At 41.4% G+C, this 24,062-nt stretch overlaps 1 protein-coding gene across 4 annotated transcripts in view; it reads right to left on the bottom strand.

Moving 5' to 3' along the window:
• Positions 1 to 24,062, bottom strand: part of ATP8A1 (ATPase phospholipid transporting 8A1) — a 209,591-nt gene that overhangs the window by 18,830 nt on the left and 166,699 nt on the right. For 3 of the 4 annotated variants that reach the window (XM_040418921.1, XM_040418922.1, XM_040418924.1), the window contains 6 exons: positions 22,740 to 22,850; positions 15,919 to 15,993; positions 15,714 to 15,836; positions 9,639 to 9,717; positions 5,102 to 5,163; positions 3,236 to 3,292 (listed from right to left, as the gene is read on the bottom strand). In XM_040418921.1, the coding sequence (XP_040274855.1) occupies positions 3,236 to 3,292; positions 5,102 to 5,163; positions 9,639 to 9,717; positions 15,714 to 15,836; positions 15,919 to 15,993; positions 22,740 to 22,850 (507 nt within the window). The remainder of the gene's footprint in view (positions 1 to 3,235; positions 3,293 to 5,101; positions 5,164 to 9,638; positions 9,718 to 15,713; positions 15,837 to 15,918; positions 15,994 to 22,739; positions 22,851 to 24,062) is intronic. The other variant, XM_040418923.1, reaches the window with a different exon arrangement.

Here is a 24,062-nt window from a genome sequence, read left to right as displayed (position 1 = left end):
TATTGTACCAGGATCCGATTTTTCAGGAAAAGAATAGGACATGTTTTATATTTAAACGGACATGCGGAACGGAACAACGGAAACGGACAGCACACATTGTGCTGTCCGTTTTTTTCCAGGACCCATTGAAAATGAATGGGTCCAGATCTGGTCCAGATCTGTTCCAGAAAAAACGGAACAGATCAGGAAAGAAAAAACGGATGTGTGAATGGACCCTTAGAGTAATCTGATTCATATCAAATCTGCAGCCACTAAACTGTGGAAATCTCATTCTATATTAAAAGCATGTAAAAACCACAGGCAAAGGCATTTTCTCATTTCAGACTGCTGAGTAATGAGCACAATTTTAATAATTCTCAGTATAATACAGACCAATATCAGCCACATAATGTCAATAAAATTATAGAAAAAACAGGCAATTAGCAAAATTTCTGGGGGGAAAAAAATGTCAACTCAGCGAAAAATAAACCCCATATACATTTAACGTAATATTATATGTCCTTGTAAATGAGCTGAAAAAAAAAAAAAAAGCTTACTACTACTCAGCATAATATACCAAGTTGTGGCCTTGCACATACTGTAACAAAAATTAACATTTTGGGATTATTCAAATGTTTGTGTTAGAGGATTTAACACCACAAAATGTAGTGCAATCTGCAGGTAGAGGGTTATAGAGCAGATTGATAGTTTTGTGGTAAAATATTCAGTTAAGCTTTTAATTTATAAATGTAGATGCAAAGGAGCACAGAAAAAGCGTAACACAGCAAGCTATGTTGTTTCCCTAACGCGAGATGGGACAACCCATTTAAGACTAACCCTGTGTACAGCTATCAGTCACTGACACCATCTCTGTATACACACTTACACAGAGAATACCATCAATCACTGATAACACCTCCCCTGTGTACAGTTATCAGTCACTGACACCATTTCTGTATACACACTTACACAGAGAATACCATCAATCACTGATAACACATCCCCTGTGTACAGCTATCAGTCACTGACACCATCTCTGTATACACACTTACACAGAGAATACCATCAATTACAAATATCACCTGAAGTCAGAAAAAGCTGATATTTAAATTAAATGCATACATTTTACAGGATCTTTTCCCATAGAACCATATATCAATCTGCTCAGCTCCTTCTGCTCTATAACATATCAGACTGCACAACATTTTGTGGTGACAGGTTCTCTGTAAAAATCGTCAGTTCAATGGCTGCAACACATGGACATTTTTAGTATGGCAGTGAGGTCCACATGGAACACGGACCTGGCAACCACAGGAGACAACTGTCACTAATGGTCTCCAGGTCAGTGTTTCCTGAGACACGACACAAAGGACATGCTCAGAGTTTCTCTGCATGGACCAGCAAAAAATTGAGGTGTGAATAGCACCACTAACTTCAAGGGCCCTGTATGCATTTTTTTGCACGCACATATAGCACATGGACAAAAAAAAATATGGTTGTGTGAATAGGCTCCTACAATGTAAATAAGAAACTAAGTAACTTTGTGAATAGTTTGTACTGATTTCAGATTATTTAGTGTTGTGCGCTCCACTCTACAAAGCTGCTTTAAATACTCATTAAAGGGGTTCTCTGGGCTTTGCAGAAAAAATATTCTGACCATGTGGAAGAACTATAGTAGCTTTGGACGTATGACGGATGGGTAAGTGAGCTATCTTTCCTCCACAAAGTCTAAATACTCCAAGCTTTTCTGCAAAGCACAGAGAACTCCTTTAACTACTCTGTTGGTTTCCTCCGGTCCAGACAGCAGTTCACCTGTGTCACTGCCATCTAGGCTCTCGCTATGCACCCCTTTCCGGTAACAGGCGTCCAACTGAATATTACATTTGCTTTCTTGTCTGAACAGAAAGTGGTACAAGTTAAAACTAGCAGTTTACAAAGTTGGGGCCTATTTACATAGGGTGATGCTCTGATCAATGATCGGTAAGGAATAAGAATGTTCATCCCCGATCACTGCCCTCACTTGTTACCTGCATTAACATGCAGCAATCATCGCTGCTGTAGGAGGATGAATGATCCTTACTAAGATCATTCATCCTAATACAGATTCATTGCTTGTCAGCAGCACACCCCTGTTTATTATGCGGCCGAGAAATTGAAAAAAAAAAAATGTTGTACTGCCCAAATGACTGCGCATTTACACATAAGCCAATTCGGAACGAGTCCTTGTATGAACCCTCATTCCGGACAGTCAGCCTGTTCATCTGCTCGTGTAAAAGGGCCATTACGCTCCAGCTTAGGTAGACCAAACTTGTGGAATACTGTAAAATGTTAAAACTGTTGTTCACTTTCTGGCTACTGTTGACCAGTGTGTATGCAAGATGACTATATGGCACTGACTAATATAGCCTATGATACTGTATGCTCTGCCGTGTCGACTTGATAGGCAAATGTTCTGTACTGTCTGCCTAGAGGTGCTGCCCATAAGTTGGCCGCTGATGGAGGGTCATGATCCAAATCTCGACTCAGCCAGTGCTTAGGGGTCCCGTGAGTGACAGTGATTTCTCTATGCTCAGCTATACAAGAAAAGATGACAATCACTGCGAGTAGGACCACCCACTGGATGCTTAAGCCAAAGATGAGCAGAGACTTAGATCAATAAATTACAAGTTGAACTGAATCTTTTCCCACAAAACTATATAACAATCTGCTCAGCTCTTCCTGATCTATAACATGCTGCCCACAGATCAAGCAGCGTTTTCAACGTGAAAGATGCTCAGATTGGTGCAAAGTGATAAACGTGGTAACCGTTATCTCACGGATACCCCGCTGATCCTGTTCAGATTCTTCTCTGGTCCCCTATGTCCAAGTCAAGAGGGATGAGGAATTCCGAGAAGAGTCGGAACACAAGTGGCAGGGGATCAGAGAGGTAACTACTTTTATTATTTCACACCATTCTGAGAGCTTTTTAAGCATTTTAAGTGGATCCACACCCCCTTTAAATATATGGTGTAAAGATCAACAAAAGAAAAGAAAAATTAGACAGTCATCCATTATATATTTAGAAAGCCTGGAAGCTGAAATTATGACTTAAAGATTACCAATACATTTTGCATGACAGACTGTATGATGGCCTCCCATTGTATTCATTATAATGAAGTACTTGTGGTTAACTGAATGAAATCTTTTTCTGTGATGTATAGAACCACAAATGACATTCTCTGGTAACAAGTTCTCTAAGAATTTCCTCTTTTCTTACCACGGTCCAATGTGAGGTTTCTAAGCCCGCTTTCAGGCAGACGGTTATCACCACAAACTAGGAGGAGAATACACAATGTTATTACAGCGGTATTTCTAGGAGGAGAATACACAATGCTATCACAGCAGTATTTCTAGGAGGAGAATACACAATGCTATGACAGAGGTATTTCTAGGAGGAGAATACACAATGCTATTACAGCGGTATTTCTAGGAGGAGAATACACAATGCTATGAGAGCAGTATTTCTAGGAGGAGAATGCACAATGCTATGACAGCGGTATTTATAGGAGGAGAATACACAATGCTATTACAGCGGTATTTCTAGGAGGAGAATACACAATGCTATGACAGCAGTATTTCTAGGAGGAGAATACACAATGCTATCACAGCAGTATTTATAGGAGGAGAATACACAATGTTATCACAGCGGTATTTATAGGAGGAGAATACACAATGTTATTACAGCAGTATTTCTAGGAGGAGAATACACAATGCTATCACAGCGGTATTTCTAGGAGGAGAATACACAATGCTATGACAGCGGTATTTCTAGGAGGAGAATACACAATGCTATGACAGCGGTATTTATAGGAGGAGAATACACAATGCTATCACAGCGGTATTTCCAGGAGGAGAATACACAATGCTATCACAGCAGTATTTCTAGGAGGAGAATACACAATGCTATCACAGCAGTATTTCTAGGAGGAGAATACACAATGCTATCACAGCAGTATTTCTAGGAGGAGAATACACAATGCTGTGACAGCGGTATTTATAGGAGGAGAATACACAATGCTATCACAGCAGTATTTCTAGGAGGAGAATACACAATGCTATCACAGCAGTATTTCTAGGAGGAGAATACACAATGCTATCACAGCAGTATTTCTAGGAGGAGAATACACAATGCTATCACAGCGGTATTTCCAGGAGGAGAATACACAATGCTATCACAGCGGTATTTCTAGGAGGAGAATACACAATGCTATCACAGCGGTATTTCTAGGAGGAGAATACACAATGCTATCACAGCGGTATTTCTAGGAGGAGAATACACAATGCTATCACAGCAGTATTTCTAGGAGGAGAATACACAATGCTGTGACAGCGGTATTTATAGGAGGAGAATACACAATGCTATCACAGCAGTATTTATAGGAGGAGAATACACAATGCTATCACAGCAGTATTTATAGGAGGAGAATACACAATGCTATCACAGCAGTATTTCTAGGAGGAGAATACACAATGCTATCACAGCAGTATTTATAGGAGGAGAATACACAATGCTATCACAGCGGTATTTCTAGGAGGAGAATACACAATGCTATGACAGCAGTATTTCTAGGAGGAGAATACACAATGCTATGACAGCGGTATTTATAGGAGAATACACAATGCTATCACAGCGGTATTTCTAGGAGGAGAATACACAATGCTATGACAGCAGTATTTCTAGGAGGAGAATACACAATGCTATGACAGCAGTATTTCTAGGAGGAGAATACACAATGCTATCACAGCGGTATTTATAGGAGGAGAATACACAATGTTATCACAGCGGTATTTCTAGGAGGAGAATACACAATGCTATCACAGCGGTATTTATAGGAGGAGAATACACAATGTTATTCCGTTTTTTGCACCTTCGTCTTGCATCGGCTCTGCTTTTGCAGCACGCAGACAACGGAGACATAGTATATAGGACTGTATTCCACATGCTGCAATAGCAGAACTAATGCAAGCTGAAGGGGCCTAACCCTCAGAAGTGCCCGGCCGAACCTCCAGTGCTTTGAGTGAAGGTTTAGGTCCCCTTTAAAATGATGACAATTTACCATTCAAGAGAAAACTTGAAACTTACAGTGTAAACAATGTTCCCCAATAAAAGGTAATCTGAGGTTTTTCCATTTGCAAACACATTATCTGTGAAAATAAATACATAAGAAAAAAAAACTTTATTAAATGATCAAAAAAAAACATAAAAAAGAAAACATTACAATATAATAGTAAAAGTCTCACTTTATCTTCTCTCTCCCCCCAACAAGTTCCGTCACACCTGGCGCAGAGAGTCCGCACTTAGAGACTCATGATGCAGACACTACACTGTGCTTGTCCTCTTTGTACCTTGTATAGGTTGGTCTTAAAGGGGTTGTATCATCACAGACAATGGGGGCATATCGCTAGGATAAGCCCCCATTGTCTAACAAGTGCGGGTCCCACACCTATATCGAGAACGGAGCCCCGAAAGAGGTGGAGGGTGCACTGCGCAAGCGCAGCAGCCCTCAATTCATTCTCTGAAGTGAATAGGAGCGGTGGCTGGACATTCACTTCTATGGGGAGTGTGCGTTTGGTGGTGGCCGGACCGAAGTCCTCCGGCCACCACTTTGTGGGGCTCCGTTCCTGATATATCCCGCTCGGACCCTCACCTCTAAGACAATGGGGGCATAGCCTAGCAATATACCCCCATTGTCTGTGATGAGACAACCCCTTTAAACAGTAACTTGTCCAAAGTGAATGTGGAGGATTTAGGTGGAACATGCCACCCAAGGATTGTATGGATGCTCATAGCATCAGTCACAGACTGGGGTAAGGGGTCTCTGGACCCAGCATGTGAAAGAACCTAAATCAATAAGTAATTAAGTATAATGTGCTCTGCGGGTCTTCTTCTGGAAGATCAGGCAGATATTGTGATACTGTATATGGAGATATTCTAAATTGCAAAATCAAAAGGAGTGTTCAGAAAAGGGATAGAAACAATGTTGGCATTCCCAGTGCAGTTGTACTATGTGCTTCCATCAGTAATAGGCAGGGATGAATGAAACACATAAGCACTGCAGGAAAACTGGCGTAAGGTTTCCTTCGGAAAATATAGTGAAGCAATATTTGGACTGTGGATTGATCTGCAGCCAAGACACTGGTTTCAGGAGAGACTTCAAAAAGATAAGTCACCTGCTTCTACCTTAACGTGCTAGGGGGAAAAAGAACCTTAAATAGTCGGTAATTTGATTCATGTGGTTTCCATAAATTATTGACACACATCTGAATGGTAGATTTGTTATCACACTTGCTGGCATCAAGCGCTCACTATGCCAAGTCGTACATTAATATAACATCTCCTGAAGTATACTAAATTCAAAAGCCACCATGACGCCTGGTAGATGGGCCCGACACGTATGTGCACTAAGAGCTTCCATTACTCATTTATAGTCGGTATTGTACCACTTTTATCTAGAATGACCCCCATTTCTTAGCTCTATTGTTTGTATATATATAATGGTGTGCAGCCATTTAGTTTTTTGTAATCCTGTTTGCTTCGTGGATATGCACCTGTGATCCTGAAGGTTCTAGTCTAAATTTTCTAGCACTATACTAAATTCATAGCCAGTCACAGGAGTATATAGGCACCATACACACTTAACATTGAAATTGCAACACCAAGTGGGAAAAATCATGGAATTATAGAAATCACAGGATTGAAATGAAATATTAATGGAACAAAACATTCAAAACTTCAGTATCGAGTAGGAGCGTCACACGCAGAAATACACGAGCTTACACTCCTTGGCATGCTATCATTAAGGTATTAATAGTTTTCTGAGGAATGTTCTGCCACGCTGAATGCACTTGGGCACTCAAATCATCAAGATCCACTGCTGACAGCTCTCTTTGCAATTGCCGACCAACAGAGGTCGCACTACATTTTTCCAGAAGAGCCAAACCCTTGGTTCGGACACCATTCACCAAGCCATACATTGAATTCCTTAATGCGCATCTTCCTATCAAAAGCGGAACTCATTGTCGAAGGGGATAGACCTTCTGTCCAGCCTCTACTGCTGTCTTGCTGCGCACCATGATGGCCTTTGAGAGCGGTGGCGTGAAGTTAATGGAATACCATTAGCTGGACGTCTAGCTCATAGCCCAATGTCGTGCAAATGCCTTCTGACTGTTTGTGTAGACATTGTTTTAAGCACTTACGGATGTAATGTCCAATTTCACTTGCAGTACAGAACAGATCACTACGCACCATTCTTCTAATTAGACAATCTGTCCGTGCAGAGGTTCGCCCCTGTTAGGCCCCTTTCACATGGGCGAGATTTCCGTGCGGGTGCAATGCGTGAGGTGAACGCATTGCACCCGCACTGAATCTGGACCCATTAATTTATATGGGGCTGTGCACATGAGCGGTGATTTTCACGCATCACTTGTGCGTTGCGTGAAAATCGCAGCATGCTCCTCTTTGTGCGTTTTTCACGTAACGCAGGCCCCATAGAAATTAATGGGGTTGCGTGAAAATCGCAACAAGCAAGTGCGGATGCGGTGCGATTTTCACGCACGGTTGCTAGGTGATGATCAGGATGGAGACCCGATCATTATTATTTTCTCTTATAACATTGTTATAAGGGAAAATAATAGCATTCTGAATACAGAATGCTTCGTACAATAGGCCTGTAGGGGGTTAAAAAAAAATAATAATTTAACTTTACCTTAATCCACTTGTTCGCGCAGCCGGCATCTCTTCTGTCTTCTTTTGTGAGGAATAGGACATTTGATGACGTCACTACGCTCATCACATGGTCCGTCACATGATCCATCACCATGGTGACGGATCATGTGGCTGACCATGTGATGAGCGTAGTGACGTCATCAAAGGTCCTATTCCTCACAGAACAAGACAGAAAAGATGCCTGGCTGCGCGAACAAGTGGATTAAAGGTAAAGTTAAATAACTTTTTTAACCCCTCCAGCCCTATTGTACTATGCATTTTGTATTCAGAATGCTATTTTCCCTTATAACCATGTTATAAGGGAAAATAATACAATCTACACAACCTTGAACCCAAACCTGAACTTCTGTGAAGAAGTTCGGGTCTGGGTACCACAGTCAGTTTTTTATCACGCACGTGCAAAACGCATTGCATACGCGCAATAAAAACTGAACGACGGAACGCAATCGCAGTCAAAACTGACTGCAATTGCGTACCTACTTGCACGGGTTTGCCGCAATGCACCGGGACACGCTCGTCTGCAAGGGGCCATACTGTCATTCTGGCTCGTTGTTGTTCTGGGACACGCAATGTGTATCTCAGCCAATGCATGTAGCGATCTGCCGGAGTGATAAACCAAGGTATCAGTTAAAGGATTCTGTTCCTCTCATTTTGTTGTGGTGAGAACTGGCATGTCAACGAACAGGAGGCATCTCACAATCATCCCACAAGACTAGATCCAATTTTTGAGGTTTTATGTGGCTGAAAAGCTTTGCTTTTAGTCTAGCTTTTATGCCCCTTCTGCTCTGTCACAGATTGGAGCTAGGTGCTTGAAAATGTGATCTGCAGATCTTCGCAAAACACCTGCTACTTCTTCAATTTGCATAACCTTACGGCTTGTTCTTCTTGGTGTTGCAATTTCAATGTTGAGGAGTGTGTATGGCAGCAAGGCGTAGCTCTGTGGGGAAAAAGGGCGGGTGGCACGTGCATTGGGTGCCAGGGGAGTGGCAACACGCCACTCTTGCTTTTACTATGCCACTGAGATACATGGCTATAGCAGCCAACTACATTTTTGCCCAGGGTGTACAAAGGCATAGCTATGACACTGCATGGCAATGCCATACGTATTATTTATGCTGTATGGAGGTGCCTGGAAGCTTCATTATAATAGTACTGCAAACATGGCGTGTGGTGCCATATGGAATGCCATGCAGCATGGTCTTATAGGTTTACTTTTCTCTAGAAGCAATGCTTCTAAGGGAGATTGGCTGATTAAAATGGCATCATGGTGCACAGCTCGATTACAGCAGAAAAAAAACCTCTGTGTACCTTCAGGTGAGTTCGGAAACATTTAGAGGTGCAGTAGATTCACATAGAAGTCAATAGGTGCCACATTACATAGTTGTACTGACAGCAGACCTGGTCATACCCTATAAATCTATAAATTTTACTTTATAGTTATGACACACAGCAAGGACAGCAAGTTACTTCACAATTCTAGCACCATCCTAAGGCTTTTTGCACACGAACATATTTTGTTTCCGTGTCCGTTCAGTTTTTTTTTTTTGCGGAACCATTCACTTGAATGGGTCCGCAAAAAAAAAAAACAGAAGTTACTCCGTGTGCATTGCATTTCTGTATGTCCGTTCGGCAAAAAAAATAATAGAACATGTCCTATTATTGTCCGCATTACGGACAAGGATAGTACTGTTCTATTAGGGGCGAGCTGTTCCGTAAAATACGGAATGCACATGGATGTCATCTGTATTTTTTGTGGATCCGTTTTTTGCGGACCGCAAAATACATATGGTCGTGTGCAAGAGGCCTTAGGAAACGCCAATTAAAAATGATCAAACCAGACTACTCCATGTTCTTGATTTGTAACTAACGTGTCTTGTAAGAAAATGTGTCTTACCATGCTGCAGAGCTGTCAGCGGGAACCAGAACAGAATAGTACTATGGAAAAGACCATTCAGGCAATGAACCCAGAAAACCTGGAAGAAAACAGAGTGAAGAGATTCATTTGTATAGATAGAAGCTGGTGAACCATGACCTTTCTTTATCTATGTGCAAAAAGTGTGACTGTCAGGACACCAGCCCAAAGCTTTATCATGTGTCAGGCAAATAGGCAACAGAAACAAAATCCATGAAAATAAAAACGTAACCAGCAAAAAGGAGAATTTTATTTTTATTTTTTATAAATTACCTGCTGTTTAGAAATCACAATGGAGACAATTTTTTTTTTAAAACAACTTGCAAACAAGTTGCACCAGAATGTAAAGGATAAGATCTGTCTACACAGTGCTGACGGTGGGTCATGAACAGTAGTAGGTAACCGTCATCAGTGAAGTTACAACAGTATATAACATTACACATCATAATCTACATGACAATGTCAATTAATTTACTAAAATTTAAATTCAACATGGGGTGACAGATGAGAAAAACTAAAAACTAAAAAAGTGTGCCCTATTTCTGACTTCCCCAAGACACTTTTCTTAGAAACATACTAAGAACTGAAGAAAATATGCGGGGCTCCAGAGTCTTAGGGCTGGACTCCATTATCAAAGATTTCATACACTTAGATTGGAAAGCAAAACTTAGGCTAATAGAGACTTATTAGCTCCCTTGTGCCGGAGAAGTGCCTTTTAAAGTTGCAAGCCGTGTGTACGTGACTTTGTAAATGCGCCTTTTAAGAAGAAAAAGAAAAAAGTTGCACGTGTCTCTTTTTACGCAGCCCTCGCCACTTTTCCAAAATAGGGCATATTTTTCTGGAGCGAATGAAGCCAGAAATCTACATGTTTAGGCGCATGGACTGCCGGAGGATGCGCCTAATTTATGAAGAGGCCTGCACGTAGTCAGAAATTAGGTGCAGCGTGGGGGAAATCAAGACTGGCGCAGAAAAAGTGCCAGTCTTGATAAATCAATCATGCTCCAGACTGGCCTGAAATTGTTATTAGGCTAATTTATAAACAGGGTGTGGACTACACCACATTAGGCGACAGTGGTTCTACACTCGTATGGTACATGGTAGTAACCCTCTCGTGTTTAAAAATGTATTTAAAAAAAACAAAAAAAAAATAAAAAAAATAAAGCTGTTATAGTAAATAAGATGCAAAAAATAAAATAAAATAAAATACCTATGGCTAAGCGCAGCGCCCTCAGGACTGTTCAGCCTGGGCAGATCAGAGGGGCATGCACAAACTAACCACCATGTTGTAGGTCAGTTTCTTGCTGAGAAAATACACCCAACATGGGGTTTTCATTAATATTTACCGTAAGCAAAAAAAAACACTTTGCTCCTCTTCCATTCACTAGTGATTGAGCGAGTTCTCCTTTATTCAGCGTGCGCATTAGTGCTGATCTCATTTAACGCTTGCCACCCATTAACCCCCTAGCTGGCAGATGGGCGAGTGGCCCTAACTGTTCCCTGCATGGTTACCTCCACGTTTTCCGTGACAGGCAGCACAGGTGGGTGCAAGATAAATGAGTTTCTCGGCTCCCATTCTCTTGGCCACACCAGTCACATACTAATCTTGTAACCCCGGTGGGGCCCTTTTAACCTTTCACCCTCCTTTCCATAACAAGCCATCTCGAATACCTCACACTATAAATGAAATGCGTATATTCCCCAACCGATGGACTCGGCATAACATTAAACACAAAAAAAAAAAGAGATTGTGAAAAAGGAGGTGGAATATGAAATTTCAAGACTTCATCCAGAGAAAACAGTGTGAGCATCACTGGGAGGTTTGCTGCTTTTTTGATTAATTGCATTATTCCCCATTCGTCAGGTTGCTAGTCTCAAATCACTTTCACATAAAATACTTTTTCTTCTCTTTCGCTTTTTTTCCAGCCATAGCAAGTGTGTAACGCTAGAAAAATCTAAGTTATGAATGCCAACATAAGCAATATAATACTTTAATTTTTTCAGCATAACATCGAAGCAGAAAATTGCATGCTCTGAAGCTTTGGCCCATTGGAATAAGTAAGATAGATTTGTGTTTTCAGGACAACGCAAAGACTAATTCTTGCTTGCTCTGCTGCAAGCTTCCAGCGGAAAAAAGAGAAAAGAAAAATAACATAAAAAAATTAATAAAATAAACAAATAGGAGAATACATAAGAATCAATAAAAAACTGTTGGTAATTTCTTATAATAAAGCAGTAAAATAAATGCCGAGGTGCTTTTTGTCACTTCCTTGCTTCTCCCTTTTATTTTTTCACCCAGAGTATACAGGATTTGTGTTCACGGTAAATTGTTCTACATGAATTCTTTTACTTCCTAAATGCCGACCATGAAATCCCCAGTCTGAGTTTGATCAAATCGAAGCGATTTCCTTTCTTAGGTCTCAAATGTGAAATGTGTTAGGAGAAGTAATCGCGCTAATAACAGAAAATAGGCGGCCCGGCGTAATGACAATGCCGAACACGCTTCTCCTCATCTTCTCTTTATTCCGTCAGTGCTCGGTAATCCATTAGCACACATAATGACAAATACATAAGGCATGACATCCAAACGGACAGGTTACATTTGACTACTGCAGACGGCTGCGTTTGCCTCGGGAAAAGAGCCATTGTACAGTCCACATGGGCACGGTCTACAGGACACAATGGCAGGGCGAGTAATCTATGGGAGCAGAGAGTTTACCTAATATTTTGTGACTTAAGAGAATCCCCACCTTTTAGCACCATGGCGATTTTAAGACCAGCATTTTGTGCTGATTTATGTCTTAAAGGGGTTATCCGAGCCTGGTCTTGGTCGCCACTTCTCCCCTTACGCGGATGAAAATATCCGGTCCAGGGGGGGGGGGGGGGGCGGGGGTTTGCAGCCAATGGCAGACTGGGACAAGCCTCCCTAGCGTCACCCGCAACCCAATCACCCCCCAACATCATATATTTTAATCCGCGCACGAGACGAAGCTGCAGCAGCCATGTGGGGACCAGGAGCAACGCGGGGAGCCAGGTAAGTAGAATCAGTGTGAGGGACCCAGGCATATTGGGGGGTGGGGCATTGACAGGCTCGGATAACCCCTTTTAAAAGGGCATCTGTCAGCAGATTTGTCCCTATGACACTGGCTGACCTGTTACATGTGCCCCTGGCAGCTGAAGACATCTGTGTAGGTCCCATGTTCATATGTGACCGCATTACTGAGAAATGTTATGTTTTAAAATAGGCAGGGGTTGTTGCCATTACTCATAAAGGCTCTGCGCTCTGTGCACTTTGATTGACAGGGCCAGGCAGTTTAAAACATCAAACTTGGCCCCGTGATCCAAAGTGCGGAGGGCGCGGCAGTTGTAGAGAGAGAAGAGCCTCTAAGTGTAATGGTAACGCCCTCGTTGCTCCTAGAGGCTCATTTGCATATACTAAAACATTATTTTTCTCAGCAATGAGGGCACATATGAACATGGGGCCAACACAGATGTCTTCAGCTGCCAAGTGCACATGTAACAGGTCAGCCAGTGTCATAGGTACAAATCTGCTGACAGATGCTAAAGGGAACCTGTTACCAGGATCTTGGACTATTATCTGAAGTAATAAAGGAGTAGTACTGCACATCCACTTAACCTCAGAGAAACCTCAAACAAACTGGGACAAGCCTGAAATCTTCCTGCAGAATTTACTGTAAGGCAGTTCTAAAGTCCCAACAACTGCAAAACTGCTTAGTCCTGTGTGTGCTATGGTCATGTCACTACATCTTCCCGGCCCCTCCAACACATGCACACTGGGCTCGGCCTGGCATGCACGTGTTGATTCTCTGTAGGAAAAGGAGAATAAATCAGCTGCCAGACAACTATGGTGCCGGCTTATCTTCCTTGAGAACAAACCCACTGGGAATTTGAAATCACAGCACCCGCAATAGTCTAACATGTATGGCCACCTTTAGTGGTACCAGGAGGCAAAATAGATGTAGGCTAGGTGCTGGTGCGGATTCCATGTGTCCACTGGTTTCTCTTTTGGAAGCAGTTATTCACTATAGGGTTAATCGAAGCTCCCAATTTTCCTTCTCCAGCAGCTACGGGTGTATATTATAAGGTATAATGCACTCTATACCATCAATTCTTAGATTTTTTGCTTAATTTTTTAATGTGCTGGAATGTTCTATTTTTCAACTTTTGACTTCACGTATCTGAGACCTATAGTCTGGAGGCCCTTCGGAGCGGAAGCAGGTGAGCTCTATACTATACGTTTTATCTGACAGAGCGAGAGATAAATCATCAAATGGTTCTGCTCTCTTCCCACGTAACAGGATGACTTCCACTCCTCCGACTATCTGACAACTGCCCCGTGTCACATTCCCTAAAGGAACCATCAGGTAAAGATGTATGAGATTACACACATGGTTTGGTATTTTACACCACGGTCAAGGAACGTCTCTGATTTCCTATAAATCTATGTACAATTATTAAATACAATAGACCAGAGAGATAAATGACATTTAATGTAGATATTTATATATCTGATTCTATAAAATTCAATACAGATCCCAAATGTACAGCATTTGTTCACTTTCCACTCCTATTCATGGATTCTGTTCCATTCCCAATTCTGCTGGCTTCTGAGCTAAAACTGATCAGCATTCCCTGCTTAGTCAGTGTCTGCACAGTGCCCGCTCTGGGTATGTACATTTTATGAAGTCTCTAATATGTTGCTCAATAAATTGCAGTACGAGTATCAAATGATTCCTGTGGCCACCAATATAAATCTAACTGCAATGTGTCATTATAAAAAAACAAAACAAAAAAAACCTAATGCACCCAGATAGAAATGTTGGTTTTCTGCAAAACTTGGCCTGCAGTTTTACCTCGGGCAGATATGTAAATGATTACAGTAAATTGGTGGCAAACATTCCTCTGGCCTCCCGTTCTCTTATTACAGGCTATGCAGTACCAATGGTAATACCAGCAAGGCCTTTCTACCCCGAGTACTACACGTCAGGAGAAATGTGTATGTATTCCCTTATTTTGCACCTCCACCCATGAGCAAGAATGTGGCTATCAAGATCTCTTTCTGGAGGACCTGGTATGTTGAATTGATTTCCATGAGCATTATGCACTTAACACAGAGTTCCCCACAGATTACAGATAAATATTATTGGTGGTCCTGGCGGTTATATCCTTGCTCACATACAGACCCCCTGAGTTATCCCTTAATGATCATGCAGACACTCTACTGAAACCTAGAGAAAACTGTGCAGCCATAAAATTAGAACTGCACAGCCCTCTCTATCCGCTCATCTCCATAATCAGTGCAGGGAGGAAACGGACCACTTTTACAGCAGGACAAAGCGCTGGATCCTGGAAAGTCACCCACTGGATCTAAGGTATGCATTAACTCTTTCACCGCTCTTCACTAAGAATCTTACAATGAACCACACGCCTGTCCTAGACAACCAGATATACTGCCATTAACACCACATCATCAGGGATGTTGATACAAACACCTTTACTGCCACAGGCCACCAGGGATGCTTACATTTAATGCCCTAGACCAGTGTTCCTCAACTTCAGTCGTCAGGGCCCACATGTCAGTCAGGATGTGAGAATATCTCACAGAATGAATACCTGTGGTAAATCCTGATGCATTGACACCAATTACATAACCTGCTCGATACTAAGAAAATTCTGAGAGCATGTCCAGCAGGTGGGCCCTGAGGACTGGCGTTGAGGAACACTGGTCTAGGGCATTAAATGTATTCATGCAAGCAACCCTGGTGGCCTATGGCAGTAAAGGTGTTGGTGTCAACATGAATACAGGCATTAAACCGGTTACTGCCCTAGACCACCAGGGATACAGACAACCTTCACTGTGAAATACCTGGATGCAATGTGGCCCCCATATATCTGGCAACTACCGGTAATTAATATGGTGCTGTATATTAATATTTACTTTAGGTGTTTTTGTATTACCTGCACCCAAGTTACTGACTGCCCTGCTCACCAACTACTAATGCTTAGATGAGCCTTACTTACAAGTAGAATTGCACTTACTTTAGTATTAAAGTCAAGAGCCTTCTGCGAAGTCTTGTATAACTCTGGGTACTTTAACATATTCTCTTTGCGACAGGATCTTTCAAATATTCCAAGAGTCAGGGGGGGAAGTGCTGTGAACATCTAAAGGCAAAGAAAACATCTCAACTTAACAACAGCTTTGTCATAATCCAGCAAATGCCAATACAGGTAGCCTGAAACCTACCACATTGTAGAGACCAATGCACCATCGTTCAAAGAGGATTTGTCCAGAAAACCCATTCATAAAGGCAAACCAAATCTGGGGGGAAAAAAAACAAAAACTTAATTCATCTCATCCATGAATAAGAAAAAATACATACTCTGACCCTTCTACATCTCATTAACACTCAGATAATAGATTTTAAAGGGGTTGTGTAGTTGATAAAAAGGAGCTTCAAATGTAATCAAATAAAGCAAAACTAAAAGGGGTCGTCTCATCTGAGACATCGCTGGCATATAGCTAGGATATACCACCAATGTCAGATAGATGTGGGTTCCACCTCTCAGAACCACATCTATCTCTAAAATGGGCTGCCGAAAATGAATGAGAGAGCACCCGGCTCTCTATTCATGTCAATGGGAGCTTTGAAACTAGCCATAACTATCTCCAGAAAGGGACCCTTAAGTTAGCGAAGAGGAGCTGTGTATGCGTGGACGACCTCCTTTCTATGGGAGAAAATAGCTGAGCGCTGGCTCGGCTATCTTGGAACTCCCATAGAAATTAATGCAGAGCACGCCACACATGCACTCATTTATTTTCAGGGGCCCGTTTTCGAGATACGCTAGGTGTGGTTCTCAGAAGTGGGACCCGCATCTATCTGACTTTGAAGGCATATTCTTCCATCAAAGTCCCAGAAACAACCCATTTAACTCTACAATGCTCCAGCTGTAGCCTGCCAGTCTTTGTTCACACTTTGCCAGTAGTAAGAGACTGGCTGCAATGGTCAAGATGCACTTCATCATTGGCAGCATAGAAACAAAGTCCTCTGGAGCATTTGTGCTGGATCGGCATTGGATTGAAGAGGTGAATATTGCTTTTTTTTTTATAGAATTTGTGGCTCTCTTTTTGTTTCCTTACCAACAACTGGAAAACCTCTTCTTAAAGGGGTTAGCCGACCCCTGAAATGGGCCCCGAGGGAGTTAAGTACATTGTATGTGAGAGGCCTGGGCATATGGAGGGGGGCATTTCAGGGGTCAGATAACCCCTTTAAACAGACATCTTGGGCTGTTATTTTACAAATAAACGAAAACCATGCCATGACTAAGGACAGAATGAATGTGTCTGAAACGCATTGGCTGTAACTCTGCACCTCTTTGGATTTATGTGCTTTTTTGTGCCAACAATAAAGCTTTGAAGATTTTAAGCCGAGTTGCTGGAGACCTAACTGATGTTGAGCCGTTATTTTACCCATACTATAACTTGCACGATGTTGAGATTTAGTTTCCGAGCTGTAATATCATAACTGCATTTTTACACATGGACATCTAATTAAATATACAACCAATAGCGACTGTAAAATTGTTCATGCGTAGAGGTCTATGTCAAGCCCAGTCATGCCTAAAACCACTACGGCCCTACTTTCAACGTCCGCTCTCCCATCCATCTTTTTTGATCAAAAGAAGGACTGCACAAGAAAGTGGACTTCCTAAACATGATGTGCAAGGGGTCTCGTATTATGAAGATCTTCAAAAATTCACATTAAGTCAAAATCAAATGGATCTGTTAAGAACTCTTGAAGAGGTTTTGGTAAAATGGCTTCCTCAGTTCAAATGAGTGGTAAGAAAGTTTCACCAGAAGTCATACTCCCCGTGAGAAATTCAGTCACCTGATTGCAGCCATAAAGGTGACACAACAGGGAAAGGTAGAAACCATTTGAACACTTCCTCACATAAATGAGGTCACTTACATGAGCTGTGATTGTGCGGGATGAGATCCTTAAATTTTCCTTATATTACAATTAAGAATGTGATAATGAGCTAACGATATATAAGATTTACCTACAAACTTAGATTACATCTAGGATAAAAAAAATAATAAAAAAAACTTGTGACAAATAAAAGGCGTTTTACATGGGCAGAAATTACCACTCCTTTTTGATTGGTACCCCATGTAAAAGGCCTGCTGATCAGCCAATAAATGACTAGACATGTGTTTGCTGGCTGAAGTTCTGCACTTGTTATTTTGGCATTCTGTTTCTATGATGGAACAGATGTGGATGTAGCCTAACTGGATCTTCTATGCCTGAAGAAATATGATCTTTTGTTGGCAGCATATCTTCCTGTGTAGACAGGAAAGGTGCTGCCTTCAATAACGTAAATGAACAGGTGCATGAATGATCTGATTGTTCAGGCAATTATCTGCCAGTGTAAAAGTCTTTAACACGACCAATGGCGTACGTGTACAATTTTAGAAATTCATATCTTGACACTTGACAAGTATAATCAACTTTTTCAAGAGCTTACAAGACGCGATATCGCATTGAGATGTGATATCCATACATCACTGGTTGCGAGAGTGACGCCTGCTCTAAACATTGTGGAAGGTGCATAATGACTGCAGTACCTGCACAGGTAGACCGCGGGAGAGCTACAACAAAGTTGCATGGTGCCGAATGGTTGTCATAGCAGTCGGAGGGGCTAGTGGCCCTATTGCAGGATGTAATAACATTCCTGTAAAATCACTATACAGTGCAATTAAAAAGTATTGCAGTTTATAGTAAAAGTGATAAAATCATCTCAGGCCTTAAAAAAAACAAAAACTTTTTTTTTTAAACTAAACTATAGATTTGGCATCCCTGTAATTGTACTGACAGAATAAAGCTATCATTTCATTTTTACCATACTGTAAATGCTGTAAAAAAAATAAAACCATTCCATCCCTTTAATTTCTTTCACAGTTTCTCAATACACTATCTGAACCACTAATTAATGCCATTAAAAAGTATAAAAATGTTGATACATATATATATATATAAAGAAAAAAAAGAAAAAAAAAGATATGACTAGAAGGCAAAAGAAAAAAGAAACGGCTGGGTCCGTAAGGGGTTGAAAGAGCGCCGACCGACTTGGTATATCATTCACTGGCACTCTATACCAGGCAGAAATTTACCCATATAAAAAGGAACCTCACACACACCCCCACAACTCTGCTACATACGTGAAAACAAATGAACGTGAAAACTAACTTGCGAGGTGTTTCCTAGAGGATTAGCATTATTCCTAGCAATAATTATTAGCATTCCCAATTCACTTTAAACCAACAACTGTTTTGCAGATTAAGAGTAGAAGATCTCTTGTAGATTACTAATCGTAGTAGACAATCAACATAAGTGAACGATCCTCAATACATAGATGTAGATGAGCGTCCCGTAAATTATTGGTAATAAACCGGCAATAATTCAGAATACAACTGACCCAGCAAGTTAGATGTTGGCCAGCAAGGAAAGGATTAAAGGAATGAGCGGAGGGGGAGCACTTCCCCGCTGGTGATACAAAGAGTGCATGACATGCCGTACAAATGAATTTTAGAAACAATGTCCTGCGCTTTGTCACAGTGAACGCTTCATTTAGCCACATTATGGAAGCATGAATTGCTACAAATTCACCATTTATCAATATATACCCAAGCTGGCTTCCTGAAGAATAGCCGCTTAGGACAAAACAGTTCTTTCACCATTACCAACACCAGCTCTATTCCAACAACCCCCCCCCAATACTGCTACATCTAAGCAAAGGGGGAGAGGGAAAAATCAGACATTTTCTCAGTGCACACACAGGGAACACCACTGCTGCTGAGGGATTCCTAGAAGGACACACTGATCAACTATTCTATCTTATGTCTACAGCCCTTGTGCAGACCTGAAGCAGCACTCCAGTAAATCCAAAAATCTAATGTGAGATGTATTCACCCATTACACAAGCAACATATTAGTCCCTGAATGAGACTATTTGCTGAACAGGAGGTCTGGGTCCGGGCTTTTTGAAGGTTTGCACCCCTATTACACCCGATTTGTGTGTGCTCCACTGAAGACATCTTTGTGGACTGCAAATATATCATATGTTATCTCATCCGTCAGCCACAGCCCCACTCGTTCTCTACGTATTGCTTATGTAAGCCAGGGGCGCTATATACGAGCCTGTCCGTGATGCGTCCACTTGTACCGTGCGTGTGAAACAGGTGTATTGTCCACCTAAAAAGCCACCAATTCTTGATAATACCATATCATCATTACTGTCAGCTTAGTGGAAAATATAACTCTTTTTAACCTTTCATTGTAACCCACTTTTATGCAATGATTAAGACCTACAGCAGGTCGAAACGCATAAGCGGTGTACTTTGTAATCACACTGAATAAAGGGTCCAGATCCCTTCTACCTGTCCATGATTCCACAGGTGAGCTGATCACCGCTTTGTCTATTAAGAAACATATTGTAGGTCTGTGTATTTTTACTTAAGACTGTACTCCAAAAAAAATTTTTTTTTTTAAAAGTTACAAATTGAGATCTTGCCTTACACACACACAGACAGTATATACATACGCACCATATATATATATCAAATTCCATATATCAATAAGTTATGTCAGTCTGCCCATATGGATAGATTATCTACACAGAGGTCAGTGATACGCTGATATTCTATTGCTGACTACACTAGAGTCACTTTGTAGACAGCTCTGCATACGTCCATTGCTTTTTCGGGGACAACCTTTTATTTATTTTTTTAACATCAAGGCTTATTTTTCCTGCAAGCTGCCACTCAAACTGAGCACAGTCTCTTAGATGGTATTTGCAAGGCACAAGAGGGGCGTAGCAGTCCAACCCCCCAGAGCCACTTTTCTGGTGCAGCATTTCTGCATATTAAATAGCGGCGTACAAACAGTCAGTAAGTTGCTGCTCCCACGCCTGCTCAGCACAAAACAACAAGCCAAAGACAAGAGGCAGAGCAGCCAGTTGTCTCTGCTCCACAAATTCCTGGATGGACTCTCTGCCTTCTCTCTCCCAGCACTGGCCCTGTCAACATCTGCAAAACTTGTTTTACTTGGCAGAAGATGGCTAACTCGGAAATCATCAAAATGCCTCGGAATTACGTTAAATCTGTTTTCTTTATGGCCATAAAAAGACAGTGAGAAATCATTAACATCTGACGGCCAAACAGATCATCTGTTAAATGGCCTGGGGGTAGAGAAGAGCGGTAACGCGTGCACAATACTTCGACACCAATACACTGGGGGCACTTACTGAGCAGTATGTATAAAATTCTGCGCAAATTGTGGAATACACGTCGGCCAGAACATTTGTGCACCTTCATCAACAATTTGAAAAAAAGTGTCTAGAAAAAGGTGGCGAGGTCGCAAATTTATTTTAAGTGTACGATACTTTTTTTGTGCGCAAAATACTGGGGTAAAGTACTGTACCTAGTTGTGAGGTAGCATTAGACCTCATGCACACAACTGTAGTTTTCATACATGTGCTATCTGCATTTTTGCGGACAGCACACGGATCCATTTGTCTCTATGGGTCTCTTGCACACATCCGTATTTTTGGCGGATCTGTGGGACCAATTATAAAACAGGTCCTGTAATGTTGATGAAAATAGTGGGAGAGAGAAAAATGCAGAATGTACGCGGAAGGTATCGGTATTTTACATAGCCATGGTTTGTAGACCAAAATATGGACACAGCCTAGCGAGTCAAACCAAAGCCATCATTCTGTGCGTTTCAAATTTGGTGCAGTTTCAGTCTGTCTACTAGTTTTATCACGTCTAAGAGTATTAAGAAGTGTGTCCCAATGTGGAATGGATCATCTATGGCAGTGATGGCTAACCTCCGGCACTCCAGCTGTGGTGTAACTACGACTCCCAGCATGCACCATTAATTTCTGTGTTGTTCTGAGAACAGCCAAGCAAGTGTGCATCTTGGGAGTTGTAGTTTTACCACATCTGGAGTGCCGGAGGTTAGCCATCACAGGCCTATAGGCTACTTTATAAGCTAGGTGTTTAAAATGCACAGAATTGCTCTACAGGGTACAAGTGTACTTATTAAAGCCCCCTCGAAGTGCAATCAGGGGGACAGAAAAAGTGAACCCCAGCCAGACGTCTTAGTCAGTTTCCTATGTGAGGTCTCATTTCCCAATATCTTTATAGTGGTCGGACCAGTCAAGTGAATGGGAGCTCAACTGCACTACGCCGGCATGGCCACTACACAGTAGATTGGTCCATCGGCTTCCAGCCCTGTCCGCCATTTCGTTTCCAGTGCCTGCCCCAAATAGCTGATCTTTGGGAGTGCCGGGTGTCGGACAATCCCCCCCACCCCCACCCGACCGTTTTATGGTTAGGTTTACACGACGACATTTGTTGCGCGACATTTTGCTGCACTGATGTCGTGCGACAATTTTTATAATGGCAGTCTATGGTGTCGCACTGCAACATGCTGCGACGCAACAGTCGCAGAAACTCCATTTGAGATGGATTTTTCTGCTACTGTTGTGTCGCAGTCGCAGCATGTTGCAGTGCGACACCATAGACTGCCATTATAAAAATTGTTGCGGGACATTGGTGCAACAAAATGTTGCGCTACAAATGTTGCAGTGTAGTTGTGCCCTATCTGTCGCGCGACAAATGTCGTCGTGTAGACCTAGCCTAATACTGATGACCTATCCCGAGAAGCATCAGAATAAGTCATGTCTGATGAGCTCCAACCACCACAATGATAATTTAATAGATTAACCAGAACAGAATATTAACCTACAATATTTAGATTAGGGGGGACAAGTAAAATCATATTGAGTTAAGGGCGTACATGCACTTTTATGGTTACCTTTATTTATTTTTTTTCAATTGAAATGAAGGACTTCTGGGATTTGAACACATGAACAGTAATAAAAAGACTACAACAAGCATTAACCTTTATGGTCCCCTGGGGGCCAGACACAGACAGGTCAATTATGGAACAAAATTCAAATAATGCTAAAGCATCAGTGTGACATCATTTTTATGGTGCTCACCTCAATAATATACAGCACGATATTCTTGTAGAAACAGTACAAAATGCACTTGGACACTCTGTTGTAATTCCAAGCACCGTGGACCAGTAATAGGTTTTTCAGGTATTTAAACTGTAAGAAAAACATAAAAGATAAATCATTCAAACAACACAACGATCGTTACTATACAACAACCCACAAACCCAAGAGAGAAGAAAAGGTGAATGAATGGCTTATAAGGAATGTGTCACCTATTTTTACAAAAAAAAAAAAATCTGATATTGACGAACATTCCTTTTTTTTCTGGTCTGTTTTTATTTTCTGATTGTAGATTAAAAATTGTATTTTCTGAAGGTCATTATGAGGGCAGCTATCTTGCCTGAGCTGCAATAAAATGCATTTAGAGATTGGCTTTACAGCAGCCACCCGGTCTATTGGCACAAATACAGGATAGTTTTCCGGAAATTATGTGCGCAGAGGTCATTGTGCAGGGAGGGTGTAAATAGGCTGTGACCAACACATATTGTGAATGGTAGGTGTATATATTATGAATGGTGGATCCGGGATTATCTATATATAGATGCGGTCATTGTAACTCTGTTTGTGATGATAATGAGATGACTGCTGAGAAGTGATCTCTGTAGCAGGGTTCTTCAACTCCTGTCCTCAGGCCCACGAGCTGGTCATGATTTGGGAATATCCCACAGAATGAATACCTGTGGTGAGTACTACTACTGATACACTGACACCAATGATATCACCTGCTCAATACTAAGGAAATCCTGAAAACATGACTGGTAGGTGGGACTCTATAGGAGCAGGACCCATCAGCCAATCATTAAACTTAGTGGTTGACTTCAGGCATCCCTGTCGGTTAGCTTAATGCAGAGAACACTTCACAGTAAAACTCCAGAGAAAAGCTACACAAAATATAGGTTTGTACTGACAGCAGTTAAAGGCAATGTACACCCATCAGAGGCTATTTTTTTTTTTTTAAATGATTGCATGTTACTTATTTGTGGCTAAAAAAATCATTTTTTCAATTGGCCTTTAAAAAAAATATATATATTTAGTTCTGTCATCTAATAACCCTTATCTTTAAATTACTAAGAGGTCATAAAGACTTATTCTTTAGGCTCAGGGTGTAGGAGACATTAAAGTAGCTACACTGGACCTGAGCTGAGGAAAATGGACCATGAGAGATGAAACTTTTAGAGGGGGAAGGGGATAAAAGTGCAGGATACACATCATATAATGGCTAGGTTATAGTGTTATTTACTCATACATTAACAAATGACACTATTCTGAAAAGTCACAAGAAGTAATAGGTATGCGTTAAAGGGT

The sequence above is a fragment of the Bufo bufo genome, chromosome 2, assembly GCF_905171765.1.
Source record: "Bufo bufo chromosome 2, aBufBuf1.1, whole genome shotgun sequence".
Taxonomy (NCBI): domain Eukaryota; kingdom Metazoa; phylum Chordata; class Amphibia; order Anura; family Bufonidae; genus Bufo; species Bufo bufo.
The sequence above is the reverse complement of the archived record's forward strand: the minus strand, read 5'-3'. Positions and strand labels throughout refer to the sequence as shown.